At 46.0% G+C, this 19625-nt stretch overlaps 1 protein-coding gene across 1 annotated transcript in view; it reads right to left on the bottom strand.

Moving 5' to 3' along the window:
* The window catches only part of NOS1 (nitric oxide synthase 1), an 88901-nt gene that overhangs the window by 11866 nt on the left and 57410 nt on the right, over window positions 1-19625 (bottom strand). Inside the window, 7 exon segments of the mRNA XM_036823398.1 lie at window positions 917-1110; window positions 7468-7546; window positions 7768-7906; window positions 10671-10845; window positions 14796-14912; window positions 18662-18720; window positions 19233-19337. Coding sequence (XP_036679293.1) covers window positions 917-1110; window positions 7468-7546; window positions 7768-7906; window positions 10671-10845; window positions 14796-14912; window positions 18662-18720; window positions 19233-19337 — 868 coding nt within the window.

The following is a 19625-nucleotide window of genomic DNA, read 5'->3' as shown; positions in this document are numbered from 1 at the left end:
ATTTGCCCAAGGTCACACAGCACAAATGCATAAAGTCAGCCAGTATTGCTCCAGACCATGTTTTAACTACTATACAATACTGCTTCTATTTACTTTACTCCAGTACAGCCCCTACACACAAGCCTCTACTTCAAGATAAAAAGTACTGTTCCAACATGGAGAAAGAACTGTCTGGGTTGGATTTATTAAGAGAAGGTATGTCTCTCTAAAGTGGTACCTTCCTAAGGGATTTTCAATAGGGCTTCGGCTACAAACTGTTTTCACATTCTGCCCTGACTTCGTGTCCTAGCTCCTTCGTAGAGGGGATGTGTCACTGTAGCCCGGGCTACCACGTATGGTCACTGCAGTTCCTTGTACCTGAGTTCTGAGCTCACCTGCAGCTACTGAGATGAAGCACGGAGACCCATTTACCTTGGAAAGTTATTTAATAGGAATGTCAAGGATGGTCCCTGAAACAGGTTGGGACTTGATCTAATTTGATCAGAAATGTGGTTCAATCCCAATGGACCACTGAGCTTCATAGAGTGCCTTTGGATTCTAAGAGGAGGCATGGGCGGACTCCAGCTGCTATTTACTTGGTGGCAGTGAGGCAGGGGTGATGAAGGAAGTTAGACGAGTAGCCTCTGCTAAGATCAGTGTCTAGCTGATGAAGGAAGGTAGAAGCCCCTTTGGCTCGAAGATGAACCATCAATGTCCTGGCTTCATGGACATTTATTTGCTTAGCCAGTTGGGCCAAGGTTATTCAACCATGAGAAAGGAGGAGTCTTCAGTCTCATAAGCTGGGGGTGACAGAGACCCACTCTCCTACCTGGAATGGTGATTGAGAAGAACAAGTCTCCTCTTCCCCAGATACCCACTGCCTTTGGGACTCCCTGGACAAGGGAAGCACCCTTGGGTGTAGCCTGGCCATAGTTACCCAAAGCCGTGTTTCGCTCCTCTAGCAGCTCCACCTTCACCAGCTGGTTGACCGGGGGTGCGTCCTCCAGCCTCTCGATCAGGGCATTCACGAGGTCCTCGTGGTTGCCGGGGAAGACGCCCAGGTGGTCCCCAGGCTGGTACTGCAGCTCCTGATTCCCGTTGGTGTGGAGACGCACGAAGATGGTTGATCGGCTGGAGGGAAGAGGAGGGGAACAGTGGGATGAGGGCCACCAGCTTCTGCCCACCTCCTTTGCTCCTTTGTCTGTCGCTGTGGCTACAACTCTCCTCCTTCCATTTCTCTCTGGGGCTCAGGCCAATCAGACTTCTGCCCCCATCATTCCACGCCGCGGCTTTCAGCAAGGTCACCCACGAGCTCCTCATGGCAAATCCGACCGCCAGCTCCCAGCACTCACTGTGGTCATCGGAGCAGCAATGGACGCAGCTGCTCACTTCCTCCTTCTCAACACCCTTCTCTTGAGCATCCCAGGCTCTCCTGATCTTCCCTCTGGCTGCTCCTCCTCAGTCTCCTTTGCCAGTTCCTTCTCATCTCCCCTCACTGGACACTGGAGCACCCCAGGGTTCAGTTCCCAGACCTCTTTGCTCTCCTGACTTCCTGCCCCTGCTTTGCTCTCCTCTGTAGCACTTACCATCAACTGACCTCCAGCAGAGTTTACTCCGTTACATGCTTTGTGGTCTGTCCCCCCTGCCTGCCCCCTGGCCCCCAGGACAATGTAAACTCTAGAGGGCAGGGAATTTGTCTGTTTTTTCCACTGTTCTATTCTGGCACCTGGGACAGTGCATGGCACATAGTAGGCGTTCAAAAAATATTTGTTGTTTGCAGGAACCTCAGACCCTCAGGATTAACCAGCTACTGGAATAGGCTCTGTTCTCTGTACCAATCAGAGTTCTGCCAGGAACCACTAGCCCATTGGAGCCACAGGCAATGATGTCCCCATTCTGTGAAATTCCATCTCTCCTAGAAATCCCAAGCTCCACCCGCTTTTGCAACCAGGGTCCTCATCTTGTCATGGAAAAGGGAAAAGAACTTGGCCTTAAACTCAGGTTCTCGTTGTGCACAAATCCCATGATATTATAAAATTTATGAAACTAAGGAGAAAACCCAGAGAGAAACTCGTTGATGCCTGCCAGGTCATGCCCTTTCTTTTGATTTTTGGATTTCAAGTGCAGGAGGCCTGTGCTAAGAATGAATTCTCAGACTAGGATTATTCTGGTCCTCTTTAAAGTTTTAGTATAGATATACCACATTTTTAACTGAAAATGTTAACTTTGGGATGGATGTCTACACTTTGGTAAATCAAATCTTTTTTGTATTCTTCGAGTCACATTCGCATTTTCAGATCCGCTTTTTTCTTCGTTGCCAACTGGTTTTCAGTTGACAGAGACACTTGATATTCAACGTGAAGTTTCTACATTCTCCGCGGTATGTAAATCAGCACTTGAATAGACCAATGGGACTCGCTATTTAAAGGAGTTTTTGGCACAGCCAAGGGCCCTTTTGTGCTGCAAATAGCCGCCATTATTAAAAATAGTTGTGCTGGCATATTTTGCATGGCACCCCTGTCCTTAGTATGGGGGGGGAACTTGGTAACTGAAATTGTGAATGATGGTGGTGGGGTGTGGGGTCCCATTCTCTTTCCCTCGGCAGATTTTGTTCTCTCTGGGGCACTGATCTTACCTATTAAATGCGCTTGCGCGACTGATTCTGCTCTGAGCTCATACCAGTCTTTTGATTCCTGGAGAGCAAGACATCAATCATCACGCCCTGCCAGCTCCAGGAAGGGGATTGGCAAAGGTTGACAGCCAGCAGAGGGCGCTGTGGGGTTGCTAATTTGGGAGCCTCCAGCGCCTACCACGGGAAGCCTTTGAAAGGCCCGCAAATCAATTCCCACTTTCTCCCAGATCATCACGATTTCTTTCAGAAGTATATTTGCCTCTGTTCCTTTGGCCAGTACAAAATAGAAATGCGGAGGACCCGAACTTGCTGAGCTGGCTCACACGCACAGCCATTTCCCCTAAGTCCTCTTGAACGTGGCCGAAGGTGCTCAGGCGGATAAGAGGCAGGGATGGGAATGGAGGGCAGGTGGGCCACAAGGTGGGCCCCGGATCTGCTGGGAATTTGACCACGGACACTTTGCAAGCCGCTGACCAGGCATGGCATGCGGAGAATCCCGGCAGTGAATGGCTGCATGGCCCTAGGACACCTCAGTGGGCTGGTCCTTGAAGCTTTGCAGGAAGCTGATCCCCCAGTGGGTAGCACTAGCCTGGAGACTAATTGTCTTACATCTCAGTTCTGCTGGGGGTTTCTAAGTATAGGATTTTCTAAGCCTTTAAAAAAAAAAAAAAAAAAAAAAAAGCTTGGGACACATATGGGCCATTGAAAAGTTTTAGGGGAGGGAAAAAGGGCAACATTGGGAAGGCAGAGCCATTTGAGCCCTTTCCCCCAGAGTATCCCCTGCCTGTGATGTATTTATATTCATCTACAGGAGCATAACACACACACACACACACACACACACACACACACACACACTCACGCACACACTTGGCAATGGTTCAATGACAGGTTTGCAGATGAAAGAACAGTCTGCTAATGTCCAGCATTAAATGGAAAAAAAAAAATTAGCTCATGTTCGTTCTTCAAGGAAAAGAGTAAACAGTGTCTGTTGTGAGCAGTTTGAGTGAATAAGGTTCATACCTTCAACAAATTTGTATTGAGTGTCAGGCACTGTTCTAGGCACTGGTGAGAGAGTGATGGATAAAGATAACAAAGGGCCTGATTCTCATTGAGAAATAACTTAAAAAGATCTCAGATGGGGCTGATGATGAGGATGGGTGGATGCTGATGGGTTGGGGCAGTGGGCTAAGTGACTGGCAGATAAGGATGGTCAAGGAGGCCTCTCTGGTGATTTGACATTTCAGCAGAGATCTGAAGAATGAGAAGGAACGGACATACAAAGATCTGGGGGAAGAGTGTTCCCGAAAGGGGAAGCAGCATGTGCAAAGGCCCTGAGGTCGGAAAAAGTGTGGCACATTTGAGGAAGGGAAAGAAGGCTGGAGTGTTTGGAAGAGGGGTCAACACAGGGGTGGGTGGTACAGAAGGAGATCAGAGAGCTAGGCAGAGGCCAGATCATGAGGGTCTTGTCATGACCTGTCACGGCAAAGGAGTTTGAAGTTTTCCTAAGTCCAGTGGGAAGCTATTGGAGGATGTGAAGCTGTGGATGGACAGGCTTCCGTTTACATTCTTAAAAGATTAGTCTGCCTGCTATTTGGGAAATGGATCTTTGAGAGAAATGTCAAGAAACAAGGAGACAAGTTAGGTATCTCTGGCAGGCACTCAGACCACAGACGATCGTGGCCTTGCTTAAGGTGGTGGATGTAGATCTGAGATGTAGTTGAAACACAAGACCCACAGTACCAGCTGAGAGTTGGATGGACAGTGGGAGGGAAAGCGAGGAGGCAGGGAGGATGTTTAAGTCTTGGGCTTAAGCCAAATGTTGATGTCTTCTGTTGAGACGGTGAAGGCTGGAGAGAAGCAATTTTATCAGAGGGTAGCTGGGAATTAAGAGTTCTCCCGTCAAGAACTCTCCGTTATAATGTCCCATCTTTCTCTGAGATATCCCAGCGCTCAGGGCCCCTTCAGCATCTTTGCTCCTATTCTCTCTTCTTAGATGTCCCGCCTCTATTCACCAGCCTATCTAAAGCTTACCCTGTGTTTCCCCTCCTTCTTCTGACTTCTAGGACCTATGATCCACACCCCACCCATTAGCACTCCATGATACTCTTTTCTGTATTGTTTGCTAATTGCCGTATGTAGAAAATTTATTTCCTGGCCAGGCAGTAACTGTGGTCACTTTTCTCTTTAGAGTTGCAAGGATCACCTTCAAAAGGTGGCTTATTTCCTCTTAAGCACTTTGCTTGCAATATAAGGGTCTCTTGTTGGGGGTGGGAGTGGTGGGTGTGTGATTCATGATATCTTGCTGTGGTCTCCTGGCTCAAACAGCTCGACTTTGGCCTTGGGCAGGGGAAAACAGGAGAGAGAGTCATGCTTTTTTACTCAATTATTCTTAAAAAAAAAACCCAAAAACAAAACAACAACCGTATAAAGCCGGAAATGGTAGTAAGCCTGAAAATAGGTAGTGCTATGGAGTGTGCTTTTAAAGAGTTAAACGCCTAGATGCCATTTGATCCTTTTTGAGCTAATCCATAACTGATTTTAATACTATCTTCTGGTTCCTAACCTTGTTGAAATATCTTCTTGTAAGCCACTCAGAGTCAACTGCCTTTCCAGAGGTGGATCGGGGGTTATTCTGGGACTTCAGTCCAACTTAGCATCAAAACATTTGCAAATTACCTTGCTTTTTATGTACTATGGTTTGGGGAGTAATTTTTGAGATCTGGGCTTTCACAGTTTGTCGCTGAAAGAAATTTCCAGTAGATTCTTAGTCCCTTCTCTTCCAATGCTACTGAAGTTGTACTTTTCCACAGGATGGAAATGGGGAGTACGATGTGTATTTCAAATACAGAGTCCCTTTCTATATCAGAGATCATTATGCTCTGAATATTGCATTTAACTAATTATTCAAATGGATTAATTTCCCAGTCTATTTCTTTAGTGTTCGAGGATCTGGGAGAGAACATGAGAGCCCTGGGGCTCCATCCTGTTGGCCACTTTATCAAAAGTTTTACGTCCAGGCACAGAGAACAGACTTGTGGTTGCCAAGGGGAAGGGGGTTGGGGGAGGGATGGAGTGGGAGGTTGGGGTTAGCAGATGTTAAGCTTTTATATAGAGAATGGATAAACAATAAGGTCCTACTGTATAGCACGGGGAATTATATTCAATATCCTATGATAAACCACAATGGAAAAGAATATTAAAAAAAGAATGTATGTATATGTATAACTGAATCACTTTGCTGTACAGCAGAAATTAACACAACAGTGTAAATCAACTATACTTCAATTAAAAAAAAAGGTTTTAAGTCCACGTAGAAAGCACACATACTAAATTTGCAGGTGTATGAAGCTGGGATGGGTAAGGAATAGTAACGGGAATGAGGGATACGCTAGTTGCTGTGTGTGTGTTGTTTCTAATACTCACAGCAGCCTTGTAATGCTGTTGAGGCCATAGGTATAGCCATTTGGCATTTTGACCTTGGAGTCAGAGAACTGAGCCTGTGTGGCCTTGAAAAGTCACTTGCATTTTCTAATTGTCACTTTTCATGTTTAAAACGTGGATGATACTAGTACTTACTTCCTGGTCAGAACTCTGGGAGATCCTGCACAGAGAGGACTCAAAACAGTGCTTGGAACACAGAAAGTACTAGATAAACATTGGCAATCTTTATAGCCATCGATCTCATTTTAGGTAAGAAGACAGGGGTTCAGAAGACCCAAGGGACTTGCCCAAGGTCACACAGCTGACGCGTGGCAGCACTGGGGTCAGAACCCAGGGCTGTCCAGCTGGAGAGCCCACCCTTTGTACTATGCCAGGCAAAGAATCAAGATCTCAAAAGATCTTCATGGGCTATAACTGCAGAGTGAAAAAGATTCCATTCAACAGGGATCAATGCAAAGACTTTCTTTACTGCCAAAAAATTTACTTATACAAGTAGAGGGATGCAGAGACCTGGCCTGATCATTCTGAAAAGACTTCAAGTCCGAGAGCAGCAAGGACATAAGCTTAATGGGAGAGCAGCATGGCGGTTAGGACAACACCTGCAATCCTGGGTGGCATCAGAGCATCCTATCCAGATCGGGGATGGTAATAATAGCCTTAGTGCACTTGGTAGTGATCACAGGGCCTCCACTGCACTGTGACCAGGGCTGAGGAATGACATTTCCAGCAGGACAGAGTGTGTCTTTTTTACTAAAGCAAAAGGTTTGGGAAACCAGGTCTCAGGAACAACAGTTGGAAGGAATGAGGACCAGGGAGAGATCGGTCACTGTCCTTGGCTATTGGCAGCTCTCTCATTTGGAAGAACTGACTCTGTTTTGGGTGTCACTGGAGAGTGCAACTTAGGATCAAAATGAAGTGCTAGGAACATTTGCTTTGGTTATAAGGAATAGGAAGATAATTTCTAACAATTAGGACCTCAAAACACAGAGGGGGCTGTTTTATAGGTTAATAAACCTCCCGTCATCCCAAAGGAATTTAAACAGAGACTGAGCAGGCATTTCTCAGGACAGCAGAGAAGAATTTTCCACAGGGAGATGTCTGGACTAAGTGATTTCTGACTAAGATGCACATTACAATGAACATTAGCAGTCTGAAAAGGGTGTGGTCTCTATTAAAAATTCCTCGAAAAACTTTCTCTTTCCCCTTTCCACAAGGATCGTCACCATTTACTTTTTTCATTCCTGCAGGTTGGAGCTTGGCAAAGGGAAAGCAGGAAACCAAGATGCTAGTGGCAAGGGGGTCTCGAGGACCCTTAGAATGGTAATAGGAAGCCAGTCCTGAGTCCTCCTTCCTTGTTGTGGGTGGCATCTGGGGCACAGGTGGGGAACCCGAGGGGGTCAAGGTGTTCCTACCTGGATTTAGGACTCTGAAGGTTTTGACGGCTGAGGAGTCGAGCGGCTGAGACCCGCTTTTTGTGGACATTGGATAGACCTGGGGGGAGAAGAACAACAGTCTTCCTGTGATGGAGTTAAACAGTTGTCAGTAAAAAGTCTCCAGCTTCTCCTGACCCTCTCTTTACTGGGAGGACTGAACTAAAGGGAGACCAAAGCAATGAAGCCCACCTTCTCTAAGGACCTTTCAGAGGTGAGAACTCCTGTCTTCCTTTCCCCCCACTGTCATGAACATCTCCCCAGGTGCGTGGTGGGAGGTACCTTGTGTGAGTTCTGGAGCTTCGGCCATGTAGGTGAGGCGGAACTTGTTCCTCTTCCAACTGCGGTCATTGCTGATGAGGGAGTTGTTTGCCTTCTCAATGTTGACGTCATCTCCCACGCAGAACACATCACAGGCTGCCTGTGGCACACACGGGGCTTTCAGTGACCTCTTTCGGCCAACAGCGTGCCTCCCAACAGCTCCAAGTCATAGCATGTACCCATCCATCCATCCATCCACCCATCAACCCATCCACCGACTCATCCACCCATCCTCCTCCTCCCTCCATTCCTTCCTTCCTAGCGTTCATCCACCCATCCATCCATCCCTCCACCCATTCACCCATTCTCCCATCCACCCACCCATCAACCCATCTACCCACTCATCTACCCACCCTCCCTCCCTCCATTCCTCCCTTCCATCCATTCATCCACCTATCCATCCATCCATCCATCCATCCACCCATTCACCCATTCTCCCATCTACCCTTCCATCAACCCATCCACCCATCCTCCTTCCCTCCATTGCATCCCTCCATTCATCCATCCATCCTCCTTTCCTCCCTTCCTCCCTCTCTCCCTTCCTCCTTTCCTTCCCTCCCTCCTTCCATCCATCCTTCTATTCATCCACCCATCCATCCATTCCTCCATCCATCCACCCATCCTCCCTCCATCCTCTCTTTCTCCCTTCCTTCGCTCCCTCCTTCCTTCCTTCCATCCATCCATCAATCCATCCATCCACCCATCCATCCTCCTCTCCATCCATTTATCCACTCATCCACTCATCAACCAATCCACCCTTACTTTTTGAGTGCCTTTGATGGGCTGGACATACCACATTTACTATTGACTTTGGGACCTAACCTCTATTTAATATGTAACTCTATTATGTCATTTATTTCTAAAACCAACTTTTGCAGAGGCTTAACATTAAACAAGAAAGTAAACACCTTAGAAATTTCCTATCTTCCTCTAAAGATTTAAAAATTATAGTAAAGGCAGAATATATTGCATGTTTGGATACCTGCATATAAAATTTTTCTTTTTCTTTTTTTGCCAAGTTCATAAGTTCTCCACCTTTATTGATTCTAAGAATTACTGTTCAGAATTCAGATTTTTGGAGGTTAAAAACCATGGATAATTCCAAAGGTTTTCAAAGGTAGGTTTTTTGAATACCATTTTTTGGCCTCATGTTGATTTTAAAATAATCCAAATGTCCATTTGCTGATGAGTGGAGAAATAAAATATGGTATATCTATAAAATGGAATATTATTTTGGCTGTAAAAAGGAATGAAGTACTGATATATACTGTAATGTGGATGCACCAGGAAAGCATTAAGCTAAGTGAAAGAAGTCAGTTATAACAGACCACATATTATGATTCCATTCATATGAAATGTCCAGAATAGGCAAATTTATAGAGACACAAAGTAGATTTAGTGGTTGGTAGGGCTAGGAGGATGAGGGATGTGATAGCTTAAAGGGTATGATGGCTTGTAACAGGCCCTGCTTCTGCAATGCTCAATGTTGCCTGATTGAAGTCAAGAACCACTCAATTATCTCCAGGTATAAAAAGAGCCAAGTTATCTTGGTTCTCTTTGCCTAGGAAGAAATGCTGGCACAAGTTTATCAACACAGCCTCCTCACATATCCTTATAGCTCAGGGGCCTCAGTTTCCCCTTTTGCTCCTTTGTGAGGATGAAGAGTGTCAACTGACTGACAGAAGGTTGCACAGTCCCCTTTCTCCTGGGGCTGCTGACAACAATGCATTCCAGGGCCAAAGAAGGAGCAGGTAAAGGTGGGTCCATATTCATTGCTTTTTTGTTTTTCCCAGGATGGCCAATTGTATCACGCCCCACATGCATATGGAGGCCATTGCTCATTTATTCTCCTGACCTCATATCTAGAATAACGTTATCCAATAGGATGTCTTATCATGATGGAAACATTCTAATTGTCTAATATGGTAACCACTAGCCACTAGTGGCTATTGAGCACATGAAATGTGGCTTGTGCAGCTGAGGAGTGGAACTTTAAATTCTACTTAATTTACATCTAGTTGTATGTATGTTATTTACAAGGTTGTACAATCACCACCACTATCCAGTTTCAGAACATTTCCCTCAACCCAGAAGAAACCCTGTACCCATTAGTAGCCACACCCATTTTCCACTCCCGCCACCAAACCCCTGGCAACCACTAATCTACTTTCTGTCTCTATGGATTTGCCTATTCTGGACATTTCATGTAAATGGAATCATACAGTAAGTGTCCCTTGTGTCTGGCTTCTTTCACTTAGCACGTGTTTTCAAGGTTCATCTTTGTAGCATGCATCAGCACTTCATTCCTTGTTATGTCCAAATAATTCCATTGTACAGACACGCAACATTTAATTTATCCATTCATCATATTTAATGTTACTTAGTTTATATTTAAATTTAAATGATCACTTGTGGCTAGTGGCTATTGTATAGGTCATTGAAGATCTAGCACAAGAGGAATAAGATTGTCAAAGCAGACGAACTGGTGAGATCTGAGATCCAGCCCAAGGCATGGCCCCCTGGTTTGGTTAACTAACACTATGTTTTTTTGTTTACTTGTCTACCAAATGTGAGTGAGGGATGGATTCCTCCCAGCCCTGAAATTCCAAGACTCTATAATTTTTTATAGACCAACTCTTTACCCTTAATGCAGGAGGTTGGATTCTGGTTGGAAACTGTGTATCTTAAGACCACCCAAACTCATCTGAATTGTTTGAAGCTGTCTCCTGGTTGGATACATGAGGGAAGTACCAAGGATTTTCTCAAGTTTCTTCTATCTCTGATAGTTTAGGTACTCTGTCCTTGGGGGTCACTGGGGATATGACTTCTCCCCCTGGGTCTCTGAGATCTGGGCAGATGGTTACCTTGAAGACCTTCTTGGCCCAGGTCCTGAAAGCCTCTTCCTGCCCACAGAGCTCATCCCCCTCCCTCATCTTCAGGATCCTCTCCCCACCCAGCTCTTCCAGGAGTGTGTCCACGGCATGTCCAAAGGCGCAGAAGTGAGGGTACGCCCGCGAGCCAAGGCCGAACACGGAGAACCTGCCAAGAAAACAACAGAAGTTCCAGGCTAGGGGACTGGGGAGGCGTTGGGGGGGTGTCTGGGGTTATGGACTGTTATATCCCCCCAAATTCATATGTTGAAGCCCTCTCCCCCAATGTGACTATATTTGGAGATGGGGCCTTCAAGGAGGTAACTGAGGTCAAATGAGGTCATAAGGGTGGGGCCCTAATCCAATAGGACTGGTGTCCTTTAAGAAGAGGGAGAGACACCAGAGAGCTCTCTCTCTTTCTCTCCCCCCACCACACGCTCACAGAGGAAAGGCCATGTGATGACACAGCAAGAAGGTGGTTGTCTGCAAGCCAGGAAGAGACGCCTCACCAGGAACCAATCCTACTGGTACCTTGATCTTGGACTTATAGCCTCCAGAACTGTGAGAAAATAAATTTCTACTGTTGAAGTCCCCCAGTGCATGGTATTTTGTTATGGCCGCCCAAGCAGACAAAGACCTCTGGTATCTCCAGAAGGACGGTGTTTAGCCCGTGATGGTCAGACTACCCCAAGCCCATCTGGGGAAGGCCATCTTTAAGCCTGGGAGCCCCCAGCCCTGCTCACCCTTCCTTCTGGTCTCTGCTAGGTATTACTGTCCTCAGGAGAAAAGTCCCAGTTGGTCCTAAGGAGGATGAGTTGGGGATAGTGGTGACCCAGAACAATTGGCTGTTTCTTGTGTGTCCATTTCTAAGCTGGACTAACTGGGGAAATGAGTCTACATTAGAGGAAGACTTGACTCTACTCATGATACAGTCAGATTAGTTTTAAGTACAAAGAGAATGAAAACCCTAGCATAGTAGTTCTAGGGGACCTGAGTTAACGAGGAGATCAGGACTTGTCATTAACACATCCAGTGTTGGTGTGTAAACAGGTTCTTCTAAAAGGGATTGAAAGGTTTATAAATATGCTGGCTCCACCCCTTGCCATATCTGTGAAATTGACTTGCTTCACAAAGTCTCTTTGCATAGATACCACCAAGAAAGTGTCGGTGTTTGAATCAATGGGCGTCAAGTTAATGAGATTTTTCTGAAGTCTGGGAAGTGGAGGGCTGTGTCCCAGGTGGCCCCTCAGTCCTGCAGAGACTTGATGTCACATTTCCAGGACTTGGTCCTGGCTGTGGGTCTTGACCTCATTGCGACTGGATGGACAGCTTTATAAGTGGGACACGAACAACACCCCAACTTGCTTATTTCCTATGTTGGAGGGTCCCATGGTGACTGCCAATTCAGACAAGCCAAGGAGTGGGGCTATTTAGCCTACTCCTTACAGGGTCTGGCTCTGCTCTTGAATCTCTTCTTTAGAATGATGGAGCCAGGGTGGTGAAAGATTGAGATGGAGGATGAGGGAAGGAGGTGGGGCAAGTTGGGAAGGGACCCTCTGTTATTGGAGAATGAATTTGAGTTGGGGTCCAGGAGTCTCAGAGATCAAGTGAAGGTTAACATAGGTTAATATCTACTCCTTTTAAATCTACATTTATGCTTTTCATCTCATTCTCCTCTCCTCTCCTGCCCTTCTTTCCCTGGGGTTCCAGAGCCTTTCCAAGGGAAGGATGTGGGATTAGGTAGCAAGTTTCCCCAGCACTCCTTCACCCACAATCCTCCTTTAGCTGGATTCCTTACCTTTTCCCCGCAGGGCAGTGGCCTGACAGGTGGAAAGAGCTGGTGGCCAGGAGAGGACTGGTTAAAGGATGCAGGAAGCAGCACTTCTGCCCCCCAGCCATCCCCCTTAGCCTAACACAGATTTGGAAACTCTTTGCGCTAGTCATGCCTTGTGGTTAAGGCATTGTTCCCCGAACCTCCAATATTTATTATGTTTGAGACATCCGCCATACTTGACCACCACCCATACTGTTATTTACTTAGTAGTGTTGTTTACTTTGCTTTTAATTTGTACTCACTGCTATTCAAACCCACCGGTGTTCACTAGGAGTTGGTCCGGGTGATTAATTCATTAACATGCTTCCTGATGCACCTGAAGGCCTGTGTCACAGCTATTTCCTAGGTTCACATTTCATCACAGCCTTCATCTTATGGTTTCAAAATTCCTATTTTAAGCTTCCAAAACAGAAGTTGGCAAACTTATTATACATGGGGCCAGATAGTAAATATTTTCAGGCTTGTAGGCCAAGAAGGAAAATCAAAGCTATTTTGTAGATACCCATATGACAAAAAAGAAAGTATATTCCTGCATACTTTTGGACAAAATTAAAAATACAATAATAATAATAATAGTTGCTGGGTACAATTTTTTAGTTATATATGTCTACTAATGAGAAGAATGGAATTCTTTTTTGGGGGGAGAGCATTTTGCTTAATTGGGGTTCAAAGGTAATGTTTTCTATCATCAAATAAATTGTAATTGTTCTTCTGTAAAAACCATTCTGAGCTCATGGGCTGTACAAAAGTATACAGTGGCCAGGCTGAATTTGGCCCATGGGCTGTAGTTTGCCAACCCCTGCTCTAAGCCATGATAGATTTAGTAAGGGAAAAATAGGTCTGACCGTCAAACCACGGATGTTTCAACGTCAAGCTAAAGAAAATGAGCTGATGTCAAAACCCATCAGTTCAAGGGTGAACCAAGGGTTAACCCTAATGTAAACTATGGACCCCAGGTGACAATGGTGTGTCAGTGTAGCTTCATCAGTTGTGTAAATGCACCACCGTGGTGGGGGATGCTGATGGTAGAGGAGGCCGTGTGTGTGTGTGTGTGTGTGTGCATGTGTGTGAGTGTGTGTGTGTGGGGGGGCAGGGAGTATATGGGAAATCTGTGCCTTCTCAATTTTGCTGTGAAGCTAAAACTGCTTTAAAAAAATAAAGTTTATTAACAAGCGTACTGATGGGCACTTTCCTGGCAGTCCAGTGGTTAGGACTCGGCACTTTCACTGCTATGGGTTCGATCCCTGGTCAGGGAACTAAGATCCTGAAAGCCGCGTGACTCAGCCAAAAAAAAAAAAAAAAAGGGTACTGATGAAAACAATACTTGAATATCTGGGAACCCTGTGATCTCTGTCGTCTGCTAAGCACTGTCCTGAGCCGGTGTGGAGAAGGTTCAGTTGGTGAAGGTCTAAGAGATTTGTGGCCGGGCCTGAACACACTGCTTACATCAAGCCTCATCTTGACCAATATCTGTCAAACCAAGGGCTTGACATCCAGTTTTCTTTCTTTCCAAATACCCATTAAACCGAATTCACAACCATTGAAATATAAAACATCTGTCCATGTACTATCTAAAATGCTCTCATGGGATGTGACTATGCTTTGGGTGACATGGGGTGAGGACAGTATTTTTTTGAATCTGACTGCACATTGGAGGCAATTAGGGAGATTTAAATAAAAAGAAAAAGCAATGCTTGGGCCCAATTTTAGACCAACTACATCAGAATCTCTGGAAGTGGAGCTAAGTTATCTGTATACCGCAAACACCTCCAGGTGATTTTGATGAGCACCCAAGGGTGGGAACCACTGGGTCATGGCAGGGTGTCCCCAGAAGAGAGGAGAATGAGACGAAAAGCATGAATGTAGGTTTAAAAGGAGTAGATATTAACCTGTGTTAACTTTCACTTGATCTCTGAGACTCTTGGACCCCAACTCAAGTTCATTCTCCAATTAACAGCACTTACAAAGGGAGCTCGCTGAGTGACGTGTGGGGCACTAACACCCTTCAGCACAAAGGATGTGAAATTTGTGTGATGGGGTGAAACTTGGGTGACAGGGGCTCTGAAGTCGTGTGATAGGAAGAGGTCACAGGAGGGGTCCAGGTAGTGTGCTTTAATGGGGGAAGGATGTCCCCAAAGAGCCAGAGTGCAGCTGGTTATTCGAGGGATAAACAGACATGGAAGGGAGACCCCCCCCCCCAGCCTCCAAGAAAGAGCCCACTTTGTAACTCAGTCCAGCTCTGCAAGAGCCTTCGTCGTCCCTGACACCCTGGGCCCCTCGCTCACCTCACATTCGCCAGGGGTCCCGCGCTCTCAAAGTTGTCTCTGAGGTCCGGCCCATCGCCCGATGATTTGCGGGAGTCGGAGTAGGAGGAAACACTGTTGAAACGAACCTTGTAGCTCCTGCCAAGATGAAAGAGAGTCTGTGAGCTCTGGCTTGGAGCCCCCTCCTGGGGTCAACACCCGATGGCTCTCCAAATCACCAGTCCTGGTTCTAGGGCCTTCCCTTGGGTCTTGAGTGAGACCATAACACACCTATGGCTTTGTCTAGAATGTATCAACTCACCCTTGCCTGCCAAAAATGACACCTAGACATCATTTGATGCTACCTGTTGGTGGTTGCCAAGGGGAGGGTGTGGGGGGAGGGCTGGAGTGGGAAGTTGGGGTCAGCAGATGGAAGCTTTTATATACGGAATGGATAAACAACAAGGTCCTACTGTATCAGCACAGAGAACTAGATTCCATATCCTATGATAAACCATAATGGAAAAGAATATATAAAAAAAGATTGTATATATATATGTATAACTGAATCACTTTGCTGTACAGCAGAAATTAACACAACATTGTAAATCAACTATACTTCGATAAAAAAATATTAAAACTGAAAAAAAGAGAAAAGTTTCGGACCACACTTGAAAGAAAGAACAGAAAGAACAGTCCATTCCTTAACCCATCAGACCATGTTTCCTTGCTTCCCAAATTTTAATGAGTACAGGAATCATTCTGAGATCTTGTTAAGCAGCACATCCTAATTCAGTAGGTCCAGGGTAGGGCCTCAGATTCTGCATTTCTAACAGGAGATGCTGCTGGTCTCCTCCCCTCACACTGAGTAGCCAAGAACTACACTCGTGCTGTCTACTACAGTAGCCATAGGCTGTGTGTGGCTATTTAAAGTTAAATTCATTCAAATTCAATACAATGAACCATTCTGTTCCCCACGTGCACTAGCCTCGTGTCAAGTGCTCAATAGCCATGCGTGGCTAGTGGTTGCCGTACAGGATGGTACAGATATAGAACATTTATATGCTCGTAGAAAGGTTTATTGGATGGTGCAGGACTACCCCATTCAACATTCTCTTTCTTTTTAAAAATCTTTTTCCATTTTTAAACATTGAAGTATAGTTGATGTACGATATTAAGTTACAGGTGTGTAATCTAGTGAGTCACAATTTTTTTTTTTAAAGATTGATTGATTGATTGATTGATTGATTAATTGCTACGTTGGGTCTTCGTTTCTGTGCTAGGGCTTTCTCTAGTTGTGGCAAGCGGGGGCCACTCTTCATCGCGGTGCGCAGGCCTCTCACTATCGTGGCTTCTCTTGTTGTGGAGCACAGGCTCCAAACGCGCAGGCTCAGTAGTTGTGGCTCACGGGCCTAGTTGCTCCGCGGCATGTGGGATCTTCCCAGACCAGGGCTCAAACCTGTGTGCCCTGCATTAGCAGGCAGATTCTCAACCACTGCGCCACCCGGGAAGCCCCGTGATTCACAATTTTTAAATGTTATATACTCCATTTATAATTATTATAAAATATTGACTATATTCCCTGTGTTGTACAATATAACATTGTAGCTTATTTATACATAATAGTTTGTACCTCTTAATCCCCTATCCCTATCTTGCACCTCCCCCTTCCCTCTCCCCACTGGTAACCATTACAACATTCTCTTTCAATAAAGTTTTGGTCTTCAGACATTTCAAGGGTCTCTCACATTTCACATTTCAAGTAAACATGAAAAATGTTCAGCACTGACACAGCCTGAAAAGAGACTGGATTTCTTATGAAATTGTTTCAAAGGGGAAGAAAGATGTCATCGGGACCTCAGCATCAGAGGCTCAGGAGCCTCGAGATTAAAAAAAAACAAAACCATGAATGGTTTTCCAGTTTTCCTTTAAAAGTGGTAAGTCTTGTTCTCAGATAAGGCAAAAACCAAACCAAACCAAACCAAACCAAAAATGTGTCCAAGAGCAACAAAACAAAATAAACCCCTAAACTAAAAAACCCCATAAAACTCTCAAATCAAAACCCAAAACACAAAAACTCAACACACAAATCTGAGTGCAAAAGCCAAAAAAAGAAATTGCACATTCTGGCAGCAGGGTTTCTAAGCTGGATGTTCTTCAAAGTTTTCGCTCCAGCATCAGGAAAGTTCTAAATATATGTAAGTGTATTTGCTGCCCTAAAATAGTCTCACATTGAGTCACTTCTCCAAATAAGTCCTGTAACATATCAGGGGGTGGCTGTGTTGTTAGTGTGGGAAGGATGGTTGACGGTTGTGGGGTAAAAATAACAGCACTTGTGTTTGTATGAGGCTCGAGGTTTCTCCAAATGCGTTCCTCTTTGTTATTATCCTTCGATCCTTGCAACAGCTCCCAGAGGTGGCTGGGGGCAGAGGTAGTTTCTCCCCATTCGGCAGATGAGAAAGACGAGGCCCAGAGAGGTCAAGCAGCTTGCTCAAGGTTACTCAGCGTGTTAGTGTCACAGCCTGGGTTAGAACTCAGGTCTCCTTGAGACCTGGGTGTGGCCTTGGATGCTGCAGCATTGGGCATGTGCACACATACCTACCAACATGCACACAAGCGCTCACACCACTCATGCACACACATGAACGCAAGGCATATACGTGCACACATTCGTGTGCACGCACACGCACAGGCGCATGCGCACACACACACGCTCTACCTGCGCCGGCTGTCATGGGCTGCAGCCAGACCATGGACTTCTGTGTCACCTCGGGGGAGGGGAGGCCCTTTACGGGGAAAGAAACGCAAGGGTTCCGGGTACCTAGAGGGGAGAATGGATGGTGCCCTATCTCTCCCTGAAGGAGGCGTGAGGGGGACCTACTGGAGGCCACCAGGATAGGGTGGGAAGGAGAGAGGCAGGGAGAGAGGACTAAGGTGTTGGCCTTGAGCACAGAAGGAAGGCTGACCACCTGGGACTCAGCTGTCCCCTGGATATGGAATGTAGGCAAGTTTGGCAATGTGTGCTTGGCTGAAAGAAAACCAAGAGGGATGTTGTGCAGAACGCAGCCTCTAACCACCAGCCAGCCATGGCATCCAATGCTCAACTTCAGACCCGTTCTGTGGTGGAGGAAACACTGCGATTCTCTCACAGAAAGGCGGCTCTGTGTGCACATGCCGTATGTTCTCTACTTTGGGGGGATTTAAGGGTTTTTCAAGGGTAATTTTGGTTACGGGTGTTTGTCACCTTATGAAATATCTTTAGAACCGAACCCCATGTTAGATGCCATTTTACCAGGAACATCTTTTGACCTCAGGCATTTTTCACCTTATGAGATATCCTTTTTTTTTTTTTTTTGTTGCCTGTACTGTGCAGCTTGTGGGATCTTATAGTTCCTAACCAGGGATTGAACCCAGGCCCTCAGCAGTGAAAGTGCCAAGTCCTAACCACTAGACAGCCAGGGAATTCCCGAGATATCTTTTGAGGTCAGCCTCCACGTTAGTGGATGCAACTCCATCAGATGGAAAAGTTCTAGGGAAAGAAACTCACTGATTCTGAATGTAGGTTTCCAAAGGGCGGCCATAATAAGAACTGATATTTACATAGTGCTCAACTTTTCATAGGATGCTGACATCTGTTTTCTAATTTGATTCTTACAAATTAGAAAGTTCATGCAGGTGGAATTAACCCAATGTGATGGAAAAAGAAACTGAGGCACAGGGCTGTGAAGTGACCAAAGACCAAATAATCCGCCCCAGAGGATGATAGACACCCACCGGCTAAAATCAGTCACAAATGAACTTCAGGTCACAAAACTACCCAGAACTCAGATGTGAGCCCCAGATGCCAAAAGACAATTTTCAGTTACCCTCATAGGGTGTCATGTGACACTGGCGGGTCATTCACTTACTTCCTTTCCTCGTGCACAGAGTTGGGGTGCCTCATTTCCATCAAAGCGCAGCCAAATTTCTGGAGGCCGAAAGAGATAAGCAAAATGTGAGGCATGCATGATTAAATCTGGAACGGGGTCGGGGAGAGGGTCTGGGGGCCTAACTGGCAAAAGAGGAGCCTGATGCCTGGGGGCCAGGGCGTCAGGGGCTCAGGCTGGGCTGTTTATAAAGGGCTACAGGTGTGGACTCCCCCTCACCACCTCCAGCACACAAATCCCCTTTGTGGCTTTCTACAAAAATATTGTCCCTGCTTCTTTCATCTGGAGCAGGGGACACCAAGCTCTTGATTGGAGCACCCATTCCAAAGAGGTAGCTCACTCAGGTGACAACATTTTCACTAGGGATCAGCTAGTCAGTGGACACCAATAGACTGAAGACTTGGAATTGTCCAATCTTGGCAGAACTTGGATCCAAATTGAGGTCACTGGCTTTGAGGCTTTGGAGGATTTGCTACTGGATAGCAGGTGTAACCGATTCCCCTCTTTTCTGCTGATGGAAACACGTGCCAGAACAGGTAAAAGCTCATCTCACCTCCCCATTCTCAGGGGGGTCTCCATTTCCAAAGGTGCTGGTAACCACCAGGACCAGAGTTTCATGCTCCAGGTGTACAATGTCATATTCTTCCATGGACATCACCTACGTAGCAGAATGAGGGGTGGGGAGAGGAAGGAAGAAGGTGATGAGAAGAGAGAAGGGGTAGGAGAGAACAAAGTGATGGGGGAAGAGAAGAGAGAGAGGAAGAAGATGAGTCATCTTGAGCCATCTCCTTTGGAAGGAGATCCAAAGGTTCTGGGTGCCACTATTTCAATGGGCTCAAGTGGGTAGAACTAATAGCTTGTTGGCAGTGTGGGACCTTTCTGTGGTCACCAGTGGCCTGAAGGACTACAGAGAGTCTGGGGCAATGGGTTGGCTGTCAGTAAAGAC

Source organism: Balaenoptera musculus, chromosome 14 (genome assembly GCF_009873245.2).
Source record: "Balaenoptera musculus isolate JJ_BM4_2016_0621 chromosome 14, mBalMus1.pri.v3, whole genome shotgun sequence".
In the NCBI taxonomy this organism is placed as follows: Eukaryota; Metazoa; Chordata; class Mammalia; order Artiodactyla; family Balaenopteridae; genus Balaenoptera; species Balaenoptera musculus.
Note: the sequence above shows the minus strand (reverse complement) of the source record. Positions and strands in the feature narration are given on the sequence as shown.